Here is a 19,527-nt window from a genome sequence, read left to right as displayed (position 1 = left end):
AGAGAATACATGGAAGGTTTCTAATTTGAATACCAAGTGCCTATTAAAATTATTAATTATGATAACCAAAAAATGTAGAAAGTACTTTACACTGTAAAGTACTCTAGTGACCAAGTGATCCAGAGAATATATGGAAGCTTTGCATCTTTTTTTTAAGCTGAAAACATTTCCAAAGTAATTTGGAATTTTACAAAAGCTTTTCAACTTTACCAAAAATATATCTTAATTTGCCCTGTTAATTTGTGCTAGGCTTAACATTTAGAAGATTTAAATGGAAATATCAATACCAATTTTAAAACACCTAAATAAACAGAGTTTCTAACACTGGCCAGGAAACGTTTACAACCAAAAATGGCAGTAGTGTATTCATGCATGTCCAAAGCTCTCTTCTTCCAAACAACACAGACAAAAATCTGTTTCTCATTAAACACATAAGAGCCTCAGAGCCCCATAAGATACTCAAGAGAGGTGTCACTCATTCTCTCTCCCCACCCATTTGATAATTCTGTTCACTTATTTTTAAAGTCAGGTTTATTAAAATACTTTACATACAATAAAATTCACCCTCTTAAAGTTCATTTTGATGCGTTTTGACATACATACAGTTGTCAACCGTCACCTTCATAGTCGAACATAAGACATTTTCATCACTCAAAAAGTTCCCTCATGCCCTGCTTTAGTCAATCTCCACCCCTCCATCCTTAGCCACTGGCAACCTCTGATCTCTTTTCTGTCCCTATATCCCTTTCCTTAGCTCTTCCCAAATAATCATTATGAAGTTAATCCAGAAAATGGTAGTGATATAGAGACTATTTAAAAATATAAATTAAAAATAGAATTCAATTTTTCCCCTTAAAAGCATACTATTCCTTTGATGTGGACCCCATAAAGTACAAAATGAAACTCTTTAGATATAGCTAAAAAAAAAGCTAGGCAAAATGCACATTATCATTTTGTTAATGACCACATGAATGAGTCATGTGGGGAGAGGAGGTAGCTCAACAGACCTTTTGTTCTTCCAAACTAGTCTGCAGGATAGAAAATTTCTATAGAAATAGAAAATTTATTCATTAAAGAAAAACAAAATTTAAATTCTACATAAGAGGAGCAATGAAACTTGTTTCTTTCCCTAAGTTCTATTTCTGAAAGTAAGAGGATTCAACAGGTAAACAGAAAAAAATAAGCAAATCCAAGGCAACCCTGGAAAGAAATCCTTAGCATATGTCAACATCAAGTTTTGAAAGTTATTGCTAAACTTGAAAATGAGAGACTAAAAACAATGTGGTATATCTAAGGTTTTCAACAAAGCTAAAATGATACACAGTACCAGGAGGAAAAAGGAGGATCTGCTCATATGACATGAAATTTGCTATAAAATCCTAAGAGAAACATTTTTCTGTTTGATATATAGCAGCCATACTTGATTTAAGAAGTAAATTCATTTCCATAAAATGTTTTTCATCTCTATGTAATGCTATAGGTTGCTACAAAAAGGTACTAAAAATAAATTACAATATTTCTTACAAGATAAATCTAGAGGAAGCTGAATTATTAATAAAATGTGGATTATCTCTACGAAGAAATCCATGAAAACATCCTTTTACGCACTGCTTGATTCCTTTAGTTATTTCTGACCCATAAGATATTAATTCAACAAATATTTACTGAGTTCCATCATGTCCCAGGTTCAGAAGATATAATAATAAGCAAGACAGCTGTAGTCCCGTTCCCCACAGAGCTTATCACCTAGAGGCCCTTTTTTCTTCACGTCTTTGAATACCACTGGATATGCTGATGGACCTATCCAATATCTTCCAATGTACTTACTTTGCATCCACGCCACCACATTTGCCTTCGAAGCTGTTTGGATCTGTTGCTAAAAGCAGTTGCATTATCCGATAAGCTTTCTATATCACATAGAGGATGGAGAGAAGGATTAATTGACATAACAGCATTCTTTTATCTAGTCACACAAAGACAAGAAAACATTAATTTCTACGTCTGCAAATTCTATTCCCTTTTAAGCATGAAAACAACATCTTTCCTTTCCTCTACCCACAAACTCTGGCATTCTGTATTCTAAAAAAAAAAAAAAAAAAAAAAGTAAAAAATGGCTGCAGGTCAGTTTGCTCAATCCACTTTTACAATAAGAGTAAGAGAAGTCTTCCCAGGGCCTCAATGCTTTCAAATAAACTTATGAATTCTGGTAGAAATACTCTTTAAAAATTCAAATACTTGGCACAACTATAGAAACAAAATTTACACACACAGAAGGCTAGATTCTTTGAAGATATCAAAAGTGACTGATTTTGAAGCAAAACAATATATTTTAAAAGTGTTTAAGTTTTTTGGTTAAAAAAGTCTGTCAAGGATTAATCAGATATTTATTCAGCCATTCATCACCTAAAAAATACATGAGTGCCTAATAAGTGCCATGAACTTTTATAAGAACAGAGACTAACATCTGTCAGTAAACAAATGTTACTAAGTCATCAGAGAAAGCATAAGATAAAACTATTAGATATGTGTGAAATAAGTTTGAAAAGAAGTGATTAGACCTATCCTCCTTGAGATCAGGAGAAATACAAAGCACATCAACGTAAAGGACAAAAGATAAAAGTAATCTAACTCTTCAACAATGAATTTTTAATCTTTCCATTCTCAACTGATCAATTAAAGAAATAATACAACAATAAGATGATTCAAAGCAAAGAGAGCTACATACAACTCAATAACAAAAAACCAAACAACCCAATCAAAAACTGGCAGAAGACTTAAATAGACATTTCTCCAAAGAAGACATACAGATGGCCAACAGGAACATGAAAAGATGGTCAACATTTCTAATGATTAGAGAAATGCAAATCAAAACTACAATGAGGTACCACCTTGTATTGGTCAGAATGGCAATCATTAAAAAGTCTACAAATGACAAATGCTTAAGAGGGTGTGGAGAAAAGGGAATCCTCCTACACCATTGGTGGGAATGTAAATTGTGCAGCCACTGTGGAAAACAGTACGGAGGTTCCTCAAAAAACTAAAAATAGAGTTGCTATATGATCCTGCAATCCCACTTCTGGGCATATATCTGGAGGAAACTATAATTGAAAAAGATACATGCACCCCAGTGTTCACTGCAGCACTATTTCCAATAGCCAAGACATAGAAACAACTTAAATGTACATCAACAGATGAATGGATAAAGAAGATGTGGTACATATTACAATGGAATACTACTCTGCCAGAAAAAAAGAGTGAAATAATGCCATTTGCAGCAACATGGATGGACCTAGAAATTATCATACTAAATGAAGTAAGTCAGAAAGACAAATATCATAGGATATCACTTACATTTGGAATCTAAAATATGACACAAATGAACATATCTATGAAACAAAACACACAGAGACATAGGGAACAGACTTGTGGTTGCCAAGGGTGGGGGGTGGTGGGGTGGGGGAAAGGATGGATTGGGAGTTTAGGATTAGCAGATGCAAACTATTATACACAGAATGAATAAACAACAAGGTCCTACTGTATAGCACAGGGAACTATATTCAATATCCTGTGATAAACCATAATGGAATAGAACATGAAACAATATAAATATATGTATAACTGAATCACTTTGCTGTACAGTAGAAATGAACACATTATAAATCAACTATACTTGAATAAAATAAATTGTATGTTAAAAAAACAAAGTAAAGGGAGCTAAAGTTAAAAACATTAAAACCATAAATGCCATTTTTCCTAAGTCAAGATTCCTAAACTTCGGCTAGAAAAATGGGAGAAGTAAACTATCAAAATACAGATTAATAACATCAAGAATTATATGAAGTATCTGTACCTGATTTGTCCTGTAGTTCATCTAGTCTCTCCCCTCTTTCTATTACCTTTGTAATATTTTCTTGCATGACATCAATGACTTCATCCACCTGATTCTGAACACTAGTTTTAAAAAAAAGATTAAAAAATAATGCATTCTTCTTTTGAGAATTTTACAGTTTTTGAGACTTTCATTAGACATGATAGAAAACAGCAAGTTCTCAGAATTACTCAACTCTAAAATGTTTAAGTTTAAGGCTTGTAGCAACAGTCCTTCCATTTGTGGGCTTGATTACTCAAGCAATTGAAAGACATGTTACAAATAAAGTAATATTTAACTTATAGTTTATTTTTAACCCTGTTTCTTCAAATTAAATATACTGTCAGAATGCTCAGTAACTACAGAATTTAGTCAAATAGCTTGACTCTAAATAATCCGTTTCATTTTCTTTTCAATAGGCCATTGAGGTATCACATAGACACAGCTTTAAGCTACTTTTGCTATACATATAGTTCACACACTAAGGCTAACAAAAGAGTTTGCCCAGGTATGTTAGAAGCCTATGAAAAATATTCAGTTTCCAAAATGGAAAGGTACAGTATGCTCTAGGACACTAAGGCTCAGTAGGTATAACTCTTCACAGCTCATCAGTTTCCTCTTAAACAGGGTTTAAAACAATGAGCAACACTTGGGAGGGTTTTGAAGCACCCACGAAGGAGCAAGGAGGAAACATTTTTGGTTGTTCTTCGAAATGAAAATATGATTTTCTTCTTTATATCAGGTGATGAGAGCCTGTTCCAACCAAACTTCAGACTGTTCAATGAAGTTTTAAATAAATTTATTTATTTATTTATGGCTGTGTAGGGTCTTCGTTGCTGTGTGTGGGCTTTCTCTAGTTGTGGCAAGCGGGGGCTACTCTTCGTTGTGGTGCGTGGGCTTCTCATTGCGGTGGCTTCTCTTGTTGCAGAGCATGGGCTCTAGGTGCGTGAGCTCAGTAGTTGTGATGCATGGGCTTAGTTGCTCCGTGACATGTGGGATCTTCCCGGACCAGGGCTCGAACCTGTATCCCCTGAACTGGCAGGCGGATTCCTAACCACTGCGCCACCAGGGAAGTCCCATGTTCAATGAGGATTTAAACTAAATTCAAAAATTTAATAATTGGACCTCAGCTGCCTAGTTTCACTCAGAAGTTACCCCCAGAGTACATAAACATAGAAATGATTGTCTAGTTTTCCTGTTGCTTCAATCATTTGACAAATGTCTAGTTCTCCCCCGTTGCTTCAATCATTTGACAAAATGTTACCTTAAATTAGTTTATGGAATAAGTCATGCCAGAGAAATATTTAAAAGGAGAAATGAAATGAACTCACAGTTCTTATAACTCAAAAACTGTTTAAAATATAAAAACTGTTTAAAGTGGATTACCAGCAACTATAAGTAGACATATGTCTTAAATAAAGATATGAAATTGTTCTTTCTAGTTGGGAAACTGTATCAATTTATCAAATATCACCTAGGAAGCTTTTAAAATTTCACAATACACATCTCCTCACTAACCCTCTACTCTGTAGTGAGTTGGGAGTAAGGCAGGACATGTGTAATTTTTAAAAAGAGTTCTATCCCTTCCCTGTCACGAAGCTGTATCTTCAAAAAGTTTGCTTTAAAAACAAAATTAAGGCCCATTTAGACACATATGGGTTCGGAAGAAGCATCCTCAGATTCAAGTAGAATTACTATGTTTGATGATAGTCACCCCCCGCCTCCCATGTTAAAAGCACCCACTGATTATCCACACATAGACTTCAGGTTCATCATAGCTTCCTAGAGTTCTGTGCCTCTCACACAGTATTCTACTAAAGGGTATAAAACTGAAGCACAACTAAAGTGGGACATGGAGAATTCCCTTCTGCCCACACAGATCTGAAATAGCCCCCACGTGTCTAAGAGGTCTTGTTGCAACTCCTAAGCAGACAGCTAAAGATGTAAAATCTTATACAAAAACAATGGCACAAATACTTAAGCAATTTATTCAATAAATAATTAAGAAGAGCTTACTATGTACTGTTCTAGGCACTAGGAAAACAATACTGAACGAAGCAGACAATAATTCTGGCTCTCATGGAACGTATGCTTAAATGTGCAATGAATGCACTTCATTAACCTTCAGAGTTGTTTAACAGTCTGTGTCTAACTCATTACTCTATATTATTTACAGCATTTAACACTTAGCAAAACTATTTATTTATTTACATGCTTATTTCCTGTCTCTCCCCACTAGAAGGTAAGTTCAACAAACGCAGCGACCTTGCCTACTTTGTTCACTTTTGTAGCCCCAGTACCTGTAACATTGCTTGGGAAAGAGTATATGTACTTAATACTTAACAGCTGAATAAGTGAACAGTTTGGGTATAAGTCCTGCGAAGCACATCCAGCTACTTGAGAGAGAGTTATAAGGCGGATATAAGAATGGAGAGGTCTCCATTTAACTATAATGGAAGCAGAGCTATTGTTTAGCAAGGGCCAATCTTGAAAAATTCCTAGGTAGTTATTTTCCATCATATGCAAGAGATAAGAGCCTAAAGTAAGGCGCAGCACAGTGGAAATGGACAGAATGTACGGCAGCTCCTACACATAATCAGATTATAGCTATTATGGATATTAACATACCTATGCTACATGTGATTTTAAAACAAAACCAAAATAACTGAAGGAATCGTTATGGTCCCAGAATCCCTATAATCAAAAGACTCCATGGATAATACCAGCAGATTAATTGGAATAGAATTCATAAAATTCCAGGTTAAGTCTTACTAGATTATGATAAACCTTGGGGTATTACCTCAACAACATGACACACATGTAATCTCTATGGCTAATGGAAACCACCCAACATTTTAATTTTTCCTGCCAAGTGATTAGTAAGTTATTGTTACTTTCTCCTTCACATATTACTATCCACTGGTATCCACTCTTAATCCAGCTACTGTATAACTCTCATTCAATCTTAAGATAACGGAAAAATCTCATGATTGTGCTTCTATATTTCAAGATATTTTCATGCCCAGAACACAACGTTTATAGAAAAAAAAAAAAAAAGAAAATCATCTACTTATTCACTTTAATATAAAGGGTAATTTTTTAAAAAACAAGTGGAAAGGGACCTCCCTGGTGGTCCAGTGGTTAAGACTCCGTGCTCCCAATGCAGGGGTCCCGGGTTCGATCCCTGGTCAGGGAACTAGATCCCGCATGCCGCAACTAAGAGCCCACATGCCACAACCAAAGATCCAGCAAGTTGCAACTCAAGATCCTGCATGTGACAATGAAGATCCCACGTGACACAACTGAGACCCGGCACAGCCAAATAAATAAATAATTAATTTTTTTTAAAGTGAAAACATATTTCCCCATGATTTTTTACATTTTCATAGCAGTTACAATACTTTGATTTCTATTTGTATTTTATGTTGGTCTTATCCTCACTATTATACTGTAAATGCCTTAAAAACAGAGATTGTCCCACTCATCTGTTTCCCAGGTCATGTGAAATGTGCCTGTAGAAAACAGGCATTCAACAAATATTTTCTCATCTGAATTAAGTATTTCATTTATTCAAAAATATTTATTAAGGAGTTATTATTATGCTATGCATTGAGGATACTGATGTGAATGTTTTGATCCTCAGCAAGATTACAGTCTAGTGGGGAACACTGGTAGCTAGGATTATATTACCATATGTCAAATGCCATAATGTAAGGAAGCACATGGTATCAGTCGTGCAGCCTAGATGAATTCATCCTGGACCAGAGATGGCATCAAGATCCTGGTGCTGAGTTTTGAGAGGTTAAGAGTGAATTGGGCAGAGTAAAAATGGTAATGGGTTGTGGGAAGGTTCTAGGCTGAAGGAATAAGAGGAGGGAATATTTCAGGAACCAATGATTAGCTGGATATGGGTGATGGAGTTGGGGCAAGAAAAGGGTAGAGAACTTCTAGATTTATAATTTGAGCAACTGAGTAGTTGTAGATGATGGTCATTAACTGAAATAGAAAATTAAGGACTCAAAGAAAAAGCAAGTTTTTGAAGGAGGGGGTGGAGATTTATATCATTTCTTGTTAGAGACATATAGTAGAAGAAAGGACACAAGAGAGAACATACCCAGGAAAATATCAAGACAAGTAGAGAAAAGACATTTTAACATTGTTTTAAATCCTCCTTAGAGTCTGACAGCACTTGTGTTCCTGAGATGTCTCTATTCTAACTATCACCACTACAGGGAAGCCGCGTGGTGTAGTGTAGAGAGGCCAGGCTCTGGGCACAGACAGATCTGGGTTTGCAATTCAGCGTTATCACTTACTATGTACGTGGCTTTGCAAGTCATTTTGCAAGCCTCTTTGAGCCTCATATTTTCTCACCTTTGAAATGAAGATGATTATCTTTCCCTTATGAGAATTAGATGTGACAAGTGTGTTTTAAACACTTAGCACAGTTGCTAATGCTTAGCATGTGTTTAATGTCAGTGTTCTTCCATTAAGGGGGAAAAAAAGCTCATGCTCTGCAACACACACTCATCTGTTATTTTATAAAGAAAATATTTATTTTCACAGTTAACACCCCCATCTTGTGGCCTCTTAAGGTACTGCTGACAAAAAAGTTTTAAATATATGCTGTATTTTTGCAAGTATATATATATATATATATATATATATATATATATATATATATACACACACACACACACACATACATATATACTATATATAGTATATATGCTGTATTTTTGCAATTATATATATACATATATAGTATATATGTACATATATACGTATATACATGTATATATATGTATCTGTTCATCATGAAACATTCCTTGGGGGAATGAAGTTAAACTTGTTGGACCAAGGCTATAGATAGGAGATTTCCTACCTGTGGCAGAGAATGTCTACAATTCCCTGGAGTGGCATTTATAATGCTATTTAATTTAAAAGCAAAGGAAACATTCCAAAGAGAATCATAGATTTTTTTATATAGGCATGTGACTATTTAAAATCTTTCCCAAAAATCTTCCCTGAAAAGTGACACTGGAATACTAAAGAACCCATTAAAAGGACCTACTGTATCAGCACAGGGAACTATATTCAATATCCCGTAACAACCTATAATAGAAAAGAATCTGAAAAAGAATATATATATGTATGTATAACTGAATCACTCTGCTTGTACACCTGAAATTAAACATTGTAAATCAACTTATACTTCAATTAAAAAGAAAAGTGACACTGGGCATTTTTGTGGGATTAATCTGTTATCAACATGTCAATCAAATGCAGACAAAGCAACAATGTTGCTGATCCACACATCAAAAAAACATCCTTTATGGAAGTTACACATTAAGCAGTGACAACACACCTTAAAAAAAATCACCAAGGGCTTCCCTGGTGGCGCAGTGGTTGAAAGTCCGCCTGCCGATGCAGGGGACACGGGTTCATGCCCCGGTCCGGGAAGATCCCACATGCCGCGGAGCAGCTGGGCCCATGAGCCATGGCCAATGAGCCTGCGTGTCCAGAGCCTGTGCTCCGCAACGCGAAAGGCCACAGCAGTGAGAGGCCCGCCTAGCACACACACACAAAAAAAAAATCACCAGTGCTGGCAATTTTAGTTACTAAACAAATGCCAGGAATCTGTCCTTGGGCAATTAGCGTGGCAGGTTGTGCTCCACCATTTGTGGCCACTTTGGGCACATGCCTGAGTCGTGCCCTGGTTAGATAAGCACTCATGAGGTTATGCCAAGGGTTAATTTGTGTGTTTTGATGACTGACCACCTTCTGAGTACATACGATAAGCCTTCAGCTCTAGAGTAAGAGCCATTTCACTTCCTCAACAGTGCCTTACTGTTCTAAAATTCTGTGATCACCAACGTTATTATGGTAATTTAATATGCACATATACACATTCACGTGCATGTGTGCTTGGCACTTAGACATATCCTGCAATGCCCACTCCGTACAACTGGCACTGGTTCTGGGGTCAGCTGGAAAGTCATACTCAAAAGACTCACCGGGCCACACTCAGTACCAGGCTCACTCTGCAGAAGAATGTCAGACAGGAAATGAAGCACATTGGCAGGGAAAAAACAGGTGTGTCATCAGTGGAGTCCTCTTCTCCTGTGGCAGCTGAGGTATATATGTGGGTGGATAGAGAAGTCACTCTGGCTCAAAGAAGGGCAATGGTTCGGCCATGGCATCCTTGCAACCTTGAATGCCTTGTGATCCTTCCAAAGATGAGGATGAGTGGCTTCTGACGCCATCTCCCACTCACCTCCCCATCTCCCCTAGGAGACTGTCATGAGACAGTTTCTTATCACCTTCCAGGTCCTGATGACATATAAGGCTTTCTGCAGGATATATCTGCAGACTATAAAACCACTTAGCTGCAAGCTAGAATTGGCTCCTTTGTAATAGGGCATCTCACTATTCATACTGCAGCCACCTGGACCCTTCTATTTTGGTATCATCATTTTTGGTGTTTAGGACAAGAACCCAGGGAGCTGGCACCTTTGGCTACTCTTCCTTTGACAATCTATGTAAGTAATAAACTGTCTGAATCTAAGTGGCTCATTGTATCTTTACTAGCTGAATCAGACACTTGAAGCAGCAGAGACTCTCTTCTGCTGGCGTTGAAGAAGCAAGCATTGTGGGTTGTACAGCTGCAAGGAAGTGCATCCTGTCAACAACTACCTGAGCTTGGTCAGGAGCTTCAGATGAGATCAAAGCCCTGGCGACACCTCAATTTCAGCCTTGTGAGACCCTGCAGAAGGCCCATCTAAGCAGTGACTGAACGCCTGACCCATGGAAAATGTGAGATGATGAATGTTTGCCATTTTAGGCTGCTAGGTTCAGGGTAACTTGTTATAAAGCAATAGAAAATGAAAACATCCCATTTAGTAGTCAAACCAATTTGTTGGTACCTTGATTCTGTATTACAGAATCCATTAGGTAGGATCAGGCTAAGTGTGGACCTATTTCTTCACACCAACCACTACCTGACTAAAGCCCAAGTATCTAATCAATAACTTTTTTCTTTTGTAAACTGTGGTTTATTATTATTTATTTATTTATTTATGCCACATCGCACAGTATGCGGGATCTTAGTTCCCCCAACAGGGATTGAACCCATGCTTCCTGCGGTGGAAGCGTGGAGTCTTAACCAATGGACCACCAGGAAAGTCCCTCAACAATAACTTGATACCCCATTACAGTACCCTTCCCACTATGTGCCATCTATATCCAGACTTAGGTAGCAACTACCCCTCCTTAGATCCTGAACCTGGGCCATTCGGTTTATCTTCCAGTTTATCTTTTATAGCTTGGTAAGTTTCCAGGCCTATTTCACTGCTCCATTCATTCCTTCTCCCTTCTTGCCAGGACTCATATGATTCTAATATTAGATACATTCACTACAGCATTATCCACCATCTACCATCAACAATATATACAGAAAAGCTCTAAACTGAAAATTAATGAACCATAAAACTTAGATCAATAAATGGATTAGGATAAGTAATAGATATGAACAAATTCTGGAAGTATATAAACAAGATACTGTACTTCAGAAAACTAAATCTATTATATTACTTTTATTATCATGCTGAAAATGGGAATCAAGCTATAGATTTAAAACCAAAATAGACCTGGAGATTATGCTAAATAAATGAATTTGATATATAATAATTAAATTAAGAAAACCAACAACCAGGAATTGCATCTCCTTAGCTATAATTAAGAGGTAACTTTGTGAAAATGAAAAGAATGACTGGGTTTTTACAACCTAGTAGTAATATTAGTCTACATCAAGGCTCAGCAAATTTTTCTGTAAGGGGCCAGACAGATCAGATAATAGAGAGTTTAGATTTTGTGGGCCATAAGGTCTCAGTCACAACTACTCAAATCTGTCACTGTAATTTGAAAGCAGCCAACAGATAATAGGAATGGCTGTGTTTCAATAAAACTTTACAAAAACAGGTGGCAGCCAGATTTGGCTCATATGCTGTAGTTTGCCAACCCCTGGTCCTTGTAGAAATATGATAATCATTTAAACAAATGAGTGTCTCACAAACTTACTGCTTAATTTTTTCATTTCGAGGTCCAAATCTTGGTCCAGATGGTCCCCTTCTGAAAACAAAACACCAAGTACATATTAATGAGAGCATTAAAACAGACACCAAAACAGAAAACACACACACTTGCTGAATTCTAAACATGGATCATTTATCATAAGGAACCACATATTACTGGTACTGATGGAACCTAATGATATTTAATCATGTCTGTACTTCACTGGTACTTAGTGCGGGCCATCACAACCTAATTCTTCTGAATGTTATCACTTTTAATATAATTCTTAGTTACACACAGGTAGTTTTGATCATTAAACTCTGAAATACCATAACAAGTAAAGTGCCAGTGACTATGAATAACTTTATGATCAATTATAGAACACTAGAAGTCCAACTACCTTGAATTTAGGCTCTAATGAAATGCTGATTTGGGGGATTGATGTAGAGAAAAATCCACTCAAAACACTAAAATTTTTCAAGTATGTTTTTTGATTATTCATCTTAAAACTTAACAATATAACTAAAGGGAAATGTAAGAGTCTATGAAAATATTAACATTTCTCAAATTATTATCTCTCCATTATAGTCGAGTGTTGTATCATTTAAACCAATCCATTTTAATACTCTGAAAATTAAAAATTTTTGATGTTTTAAGTAATTTTCCATCTTCTGATGATAGAAAATAAGATATAAACCATAAAACTCAAAAAAGAATAGGTTCTGTACCAATTAAACAATAATTTCCCATTTCCCCCTCCTCCCAGCCCTTGGCAACCACCATTCTACTTTGTGTCTCTATGAATTTGATTACTCTAGGTGTCAGGTGCCTCAGATAAGAAGAATCATGTAAAATGTATCCTTTTGTGACCAGCTTCTTTCACTTAGCATAATTAATGTCTTCAAGGTTCATCCATGTTGTAGCATGTGTCAGAATTTCCTTCCTTTTTAATGCTGAGTACTATGCCATTGTATGTACATACCATATTCTGTTTATCCATCTTTCCACTGATGGACACTTGGGTTACTTCCACCTTTTGGCAATTATGAATAATCCTGCTATGAACAGGATTATTGTTCATAATAATCAACAGGTGTTGATTTTTTAAAAATTAGTTCAGAAATTTTATTAGCTTTGTCTCCCTTTCAATACATAGACAGAACCACAGGGTGTGGTAGTGTGCCAGTTTTGTCGTCAGGCCCTTTGGAAGATGTACAGGATTATTTGGGAGTGAATCTCCAGTGTACTAAGTTAGCCTGAAAAGTTTTTGTTTCTCACTTACATTCGGGTGATCACTTGTTTAGCCAAAGCATCTGACCTTTTCAATACTGAGTCCTTTGTTGACAGGTAGCTGTTGCCCTAGTCTAAGGCTTCTCACTGTAATTGGCACTATGAGCAATTAGCTTTTTGACTCTGGAAACCTTGTTACCTGTAGGAAATTATCTTCCCACTTTATCTGACTTTCTTGCCAAAAATGATACTATTTCCTGTTATTGGATTTGATTTCCATCCTGCAGGCTCTTTTTGCCAATTACTTCATGGCTGTCAATTACTTTTTAGAAAATGTTTTATACAATGTTTTTTATTTGGAAAAAAAAGCCTCTATAAAAAACTCCACAACATTATAGCAAAGTGGGAGGTAAATGTTTCCTCCCAGGCATACCCTTCTGGAGGCATAAGCCTCTAGAGAAAACTCCTGCAACAATATGTCATCCTTCCTGACTTTGCAAATAAAAGCCAAGCCCTCTCTAACCAAAACTTCAAAGGATTGACCAGGTTAATTAATTCTGACAGAGCATCAAGGCAATCCAACAGAGAAAAGATAATCTTTCCATCAAATGGTGGTGGAACAGTTGGATAGCCATATGTTCCCCGCCCCCCCCAAAATGATCCTTCACCCTTAACTCAACCATATATAAAAAAATTAACTTATAATAGATTATAGACCTAAATGTAAAAGTCAAAACAATAAAACTTTTGGAAGAAAACAAAGGAGAAAATCTTAGAACCTTTAGGTTTGGCAAAGATTTCTTAAATAAACAAAAATAATGAAAGGAAAAATTTAATTAATTTCATCAAAATCAAAACTGCTCTTCAAAAGATACAGTTATGAAAATGAAAAGATTAAATTACAGACTGGGAGTAAATATCTGTAAAACATATATCTGACAAAAGACTTGTATCTTGAATATATAAAAAACTCACAACTTAATAAGAAGAAAAACTTAGAAACAGGCAAAAGATTTTTAACATGTACATCATCAAAGAAGATATAAGGGGCTTCCCTGGTGGCACAGTGGTTAAGAATCCACCTGCCAATGCAGGGGACACAGGTTCGAGCCCTGGCCTGGGAAGATCCCACATGCCACGGAGCAACTAGGCCCATGAGCCACAACTACTAAGCCTGTGCTCTAGAGCCCACGAGCCATAACTACTGAGCCCGGCGTGCCACAACTACTGCAGCCTGCACGCCTAGTGTCCATGCTCCACAAAAAGAGAAGCCACTGAAACAACAGAGTAGCCTCCGCTCACCGCACCTAGAGAATGCCCGCGCACAGCAACAGACCCAACACAGCCAAAAATAAAGTAATTAAATAATTTTTTTTTAAAAAAAGGAAGATATAAGGATGGCAAATACACACAAAAGAAGATGTTCAGCATAATTTGTAATTATGGAAATGCAAATTAAAACCGAAATGGGATACCCCTATACACCCACAAGAGTGGCTAAAATTAAAAGACTGACCATATGCAGTGCTGATGAGGATCTGGAGCAACTAGAACCCCCATATAGTACTGGTAGGAATATAAAGTGGTACACAACTTTGGGAAACAGCTGTAAACATACACCAGCCATTCCACTCCTATTTACCCAAGAGAAATGAAAGCATAAGTCCACAAAAAACCTGTACATGAGTGTTTATAGCAGCTTTATTTGTAATAGCTAAAAACTAGAAACACCCCAAATATCCATCAATAAGTGAATGGGTGAATGAATTGCAGTATGTTCATACAATGGACCACTACTCAGAAATAAGAAGAAACAGACCTACTAGAGCATAGACTTGAGGATATGGGGAGGGGGAAGGGTAAGCTGTGACAAAGTGAGAGAGTGGCATGGACATATATACAGTACCAAACGTAGGGTGGATAGCTAGTGGGAAGCAGCTGCATGGCACAGGGAGATCAGCTCCGGGCTTTGTGACCACCTAGAGGGGTGGGATAGGGAGGCTAGGAGGGAGGTGGAGGCTGGGAGGGAGGTAGATGCAAGAGGGAAGAGATATAGGAACATATGTATAACTGATTCACTTTGTTGTAAAGCAGAAACTAACACCATTGTAAAGCAATTACACTCCAATAAAGATGTTTAAAAAAAAAAAAGAAACAAACTATTGATACATGTGACAACATGGGTGAATCTCAAAATAATTATGCAAACTGAATGAAGTCAGTAAAAAAAGAGGCATACTGTATGACTCCACTTCCAAAAAAAAAATCTATAGACAATACAAACTACAGTGATAGAAAGCAGATCAGTGGCTGCCTGGGACTGGGAGAGTGACAGATTACCAAGAGGTTTGAGGAAACTTTTGAGGTGATGGCTATGTTCATTATTTGAATTTGATGATGATATCACAAGTGTACGGTGGATATGTCAAAACTCTTATTGTACACTTTATATGTATTTTATTGTATGTCAGTTACACCTCAATAAAGCTGTAAAAATAACAAAAAACTTACAGAAAAAAGTCCTCTTCTTCATCTGAATCATCTTCCAAAAGATTTCTCTGTCAAAAAAAGAAAAAGACTTGAGTTTTTAGATTCCAAGGGGCTCACAAACTGTCAGGGGCAGAGTAATGAAACAGGTTCTATCCTGGTGAAATTTCTTAACTCCAAGCTTCCAGACACAGGTCAGAGTAATTACAGGTGCTTCACTGGAATCTAAAAGATATGGAACCACACTGCAGACTTTCTAAGAAAATGCTTATAAGCCCGGAAACCTTTGACTGACCATAAGGTAGAGAGGTCACTGAAGCTGGCATGGGAGTGAGGGATGCAGCCAATCGAGGAGGGGCAAGTCCTTCCTCCTCCCCCTGCCTTCCAGTCTCTCTCTATCAGCAGAACCTAAGGAGAAGCTGGGGGCAAAGGAGAAATGTAGCTGCAGAGTCCAACTCTAGCATCAGAGAGAAGAGTATAGAAGGTAGGTTTGGAGCTGAGAGACAAGGGTTTATTAACTGCCACAGTCCACCTAACAGCCTAACGGCCTACGAACAGCCCTCTAAACATATTTGAACTTCCAAACAAAAACAACTTTATACTTTTACCTTATAAGATACAACTGTTTTTCTTAAAATGAGGAATGTCTCACCTTCTCCCCCAAAGGCAAAGATATAAAGTTACAAAAGGAGGCTGAAGAAGAGCAAAAAACAGATCTTTTCAGCATGCAAGAACTCAAACAGTATACAATTTGTAGGCCGAATAATGGTTCCCATAGATGTCGACATCCTAATCCCCGAAACCTGTGAATATGTGTCCTTCAATGGTAAAAGGAACTTTGCAGAAGTTATTAAATCAAGGATCTTGAGGTGGGAAGATCAATATAGTGGGCCCAAAGTCATCACAAGAGTACTTAAAAAAGAGAGAGGCAGAGTGTGTGTGTGTGTGTGTGTGTGTGTGTGTGTGTGTGTGTGTGTGTGTGTGTGTGTGTGTGTGTGTGTGAGAGAGAGAGAGAGAGAGAGAAAGAGAGGGAGAGGGAGAGGGAGAGAGGGAGGGACAGAGGTTGGAAGATGTCACCCTGCTGGATTTAAAGATATAGGAAGGGGCATGAGCAAGGAGGTCAGGCAACCTCTAAAAGTTGGGAAGGCAAGGAAAGAGCTTCTTCCTTATAGTCTCCAGAAGGAACATGGCCCTGTCAGTGCCTTGATTTTAGCACAGCAAGATCCATTTTGGACTTCTGGTCACCAGACTATAAGATAATAAATTTGTGTTGTTTTAAGTTTGTGGTAATTTGTTAAAGCAGCAACAGGAAGCAAATACAACACCCGTGTACCTTTTCTGAAGAAACTACTCAAGGAATTACACCAGCTAAAAAGAAATTAAATCAGAACAAAGATCTTAAGATGGAGATTGATATACTCAGTACATCTAATAAAATGTGTGGTCAAATCTAAATGGAAGATGATTGTGAACTATAACTTACAGCTATTGAAAGAGAAAAATGCATAATATAAAGAAAAATTCTAAAAGAATCTAAAACTTTTCTCACAAAACCCAAAAGCAGGAAGTGGAGAGTAAAGTGAGGAAGTTAAAAGCAAAGTAACATGCTCATCTTGGTGGGGAGAGGAGCGGAGAAGTGGAAAGAAGCCTAGAATGAAAAAGTAGAGTGGAGGGGCATAGTTTTTGGCATGTTGAGACAGAACACAAATTTAAACATTATTGTTAACATATAAAGTTAATTAAAAAGAGAGAGGGAAAGAGAAAGGGAGGAAATTTTTAACTGCCTAGTGGTCCTGGGGGCAGGGAAAAAGTAAGGAAAAATAATCAATCTAGCTAAAGAAGTTAGGGAAAATAGGGAAAACATAAGAAATACAATGAATATCATTATCTCTATATGTTATAATAAATAATACACAAAGAATAAGAAAATGAAAAGAGGATGTGTTCAAAATTCATTTAACAAATATGTTTGAGCATCTTCTATGTACTAGGCACTGTTTTAAGTACCAAGCATCAGCTTTGGACAACAGACAAAGTCTGAGTTCTTACAGAAAAACACCTGACAGTGATGAATGTTATGCAGAGAATTAAAACAGTGATGGGATAAAAAGTGACAGGGTGACTAAATAAGATTAGATTGTCAAGGAAAATCATTCTTAAAAGGTGAAATTTAGGCTGAGATCCAAACAATAACAAAGAGCCAACCAAAGATCAGGGTGAAGAGCATTCACTGCCAGCAGAGGGACTAGTGAGTGCAGAAAAAGTCCAAATATATCAGTTACCTTAATAAATGTGAATGGTTTGAATGCTCCTACTCAAAGTAAAAACTATACATGATTAGAGTTCAAAAAAATTGCAGCCAATATCTGTTTATAAGAAATTTACCTAAAATAAATGTCAAATAAAGGATGAAAGAAAAAAGAGAGATGAAAGAGATATATTATCAAATTCTAAAAAAAAGAATTTTAGAGTTAGCAGAAGTAATATAAAGAGATTATTTTAGGACAAGCATTAAACAATCAAATAAGATTTTACAATGACAAAATGCACAATCCACCAAGATTTAACAGCAATGAATGTTTATATGTAACAATATAGTTTCAAAATACATAAAGCAAAAGCTGCTCAAATTATAAGAAGAAATGGTTACATTCAAAAATCATAGGAAAGCTTTAACATATCCTTCAAAGATAGAGAAACCAGAAAGACAAAAAAATAATCTATAACTGTGTACTCAGCAAATGTTATTTTCAAATATCCAAGAAATGAATAAGCAATAAAAGAATTTTAATAAATAGCCCAAACTAGAAATTACACAGGTCACATTCTCTGGGCATAATACAATGGAAATTAAAACAAATAAAAGGAAATTTTAAAACACTCTGTTAAAATGTTAAAAGGTAAATGCAAACTTAACAAACTATTTAGAAATGAATGACACTGGGAACATTACAAAATAAAATCTGTAGAGTATGGTCACAGCAGAACCTAAAGGAAAATGTGACCTTAAATCCATTTATTTATGAAATTACAGACTGAAAATATATAAAATAAGTATTTAACTACTAAGATGAGTAAATTATTCCTAAGTCACAAACCCCAGATTCTCTAAAAAAAAAAAAAAAAAACCATGGATTTGATTACATAAAAATTTAAAACATAAAGAACATACAACATCATACACAAAGAAATGGCAAGTAATAGGCTAGGAAAGAAATCTGCAACATACTTTCAGACTAAAGGGTCTGGTATCTCTCTTATACAAAGATTCCTGACAAACTAGTAAGAAAAAGACACATTATAGAAAAATCATCAACAAAGAGAAATAGACAATTCCTGACAGAAAAAGAAATGGCCAATGACCACATGAAAACATGTTCAAAGTCAATAATATTCAGGAAGATACATTACTTCCTTCAACAAATATTTCTAGCTAATAAGTAACAATCATTACATTTAGGATACAGTTTATTTGCCTTAGAGGATGATGATACTAAAGTCTGTTTATTATAGTTGCCCAATGAGAAACACAATGAAAACGAATGTCTTTACACTTATTCACTGAACAAACACAAGAACTAGGGATACGTTATCAGAAAGGGTAATGAGATACAATGAGATGTCATTTCACACCCACTAGGCAGATAATAACAAGTGTGGGCGAGGAGAAATTGGTGGTGTGGAGAAATTAGAACTCTCATACACAGCTGGACAGGAATGTAAAAATTGTGCAGCCACTCTAGAAAACAGTTTGGCAATTCTTCAAAAGGTTGAACATAGAGTTACTATAATACCCAGTAATTCTACTCCTAGGTATTTACCCAAGAGAAATGAAAACATATGTAATGAAATGAAATGAAAATAAAAACTTG

At 36.3% G+C, this 19,527-nt stretch overlaps 1 protein-coding gene across 2 annotated transcripts in view; it reads right to left on the bottom strand.

Annotated features, from left to right (window-relative positions):
• The window catches only part of VAMP4 (vesicle associated membrane protein 4), a 28,976-nt gene that overhangs the window by 3,878 nt on the left and 5,571 nt on the right, over positions 1–19,527 (bottom strand). For both annotated transcript variants that reach the window (XM_059079651.2, XM_059079643.2), the window contains 4 exons: positions 15,680–15,726; positions 11,945–11,995; positions 3,851–3,951; positions 1,828–1,907 (listed from right to left, as the gene is read on the bottom strand). In XM_059079651.2, the coding sequence (XP_058935634.1) occupies positions 1,828–1,907; positions 3,851–3,951; positions 11,945–11,995; positions 15,680–15,726 (279 nt within the window). The remainder of the gene's footprint in view (positions 1–1,827; positions 1,908–3,850; positions 3,952–11,944; positions 11,996–15,679; positions 15,727–19,527) is intronic.

Source organism: Kogia breviceps, chromosome 1 (assembly GCF_026419965.1).
Source record: "Kogia breviceps isolate mKogBre1 chromosome 1, mKogBre1 haplotype 1, whole genome shotgun sequence".
NCBI lineage: Eukaryota > Metazoa > Chordata > Mammalia > Artiodactyla > Physeteridae > Kogia > Kogia breviceps.
This window is presented reverse-complemented; position numbering and strand designations above follow the sequence as displayed.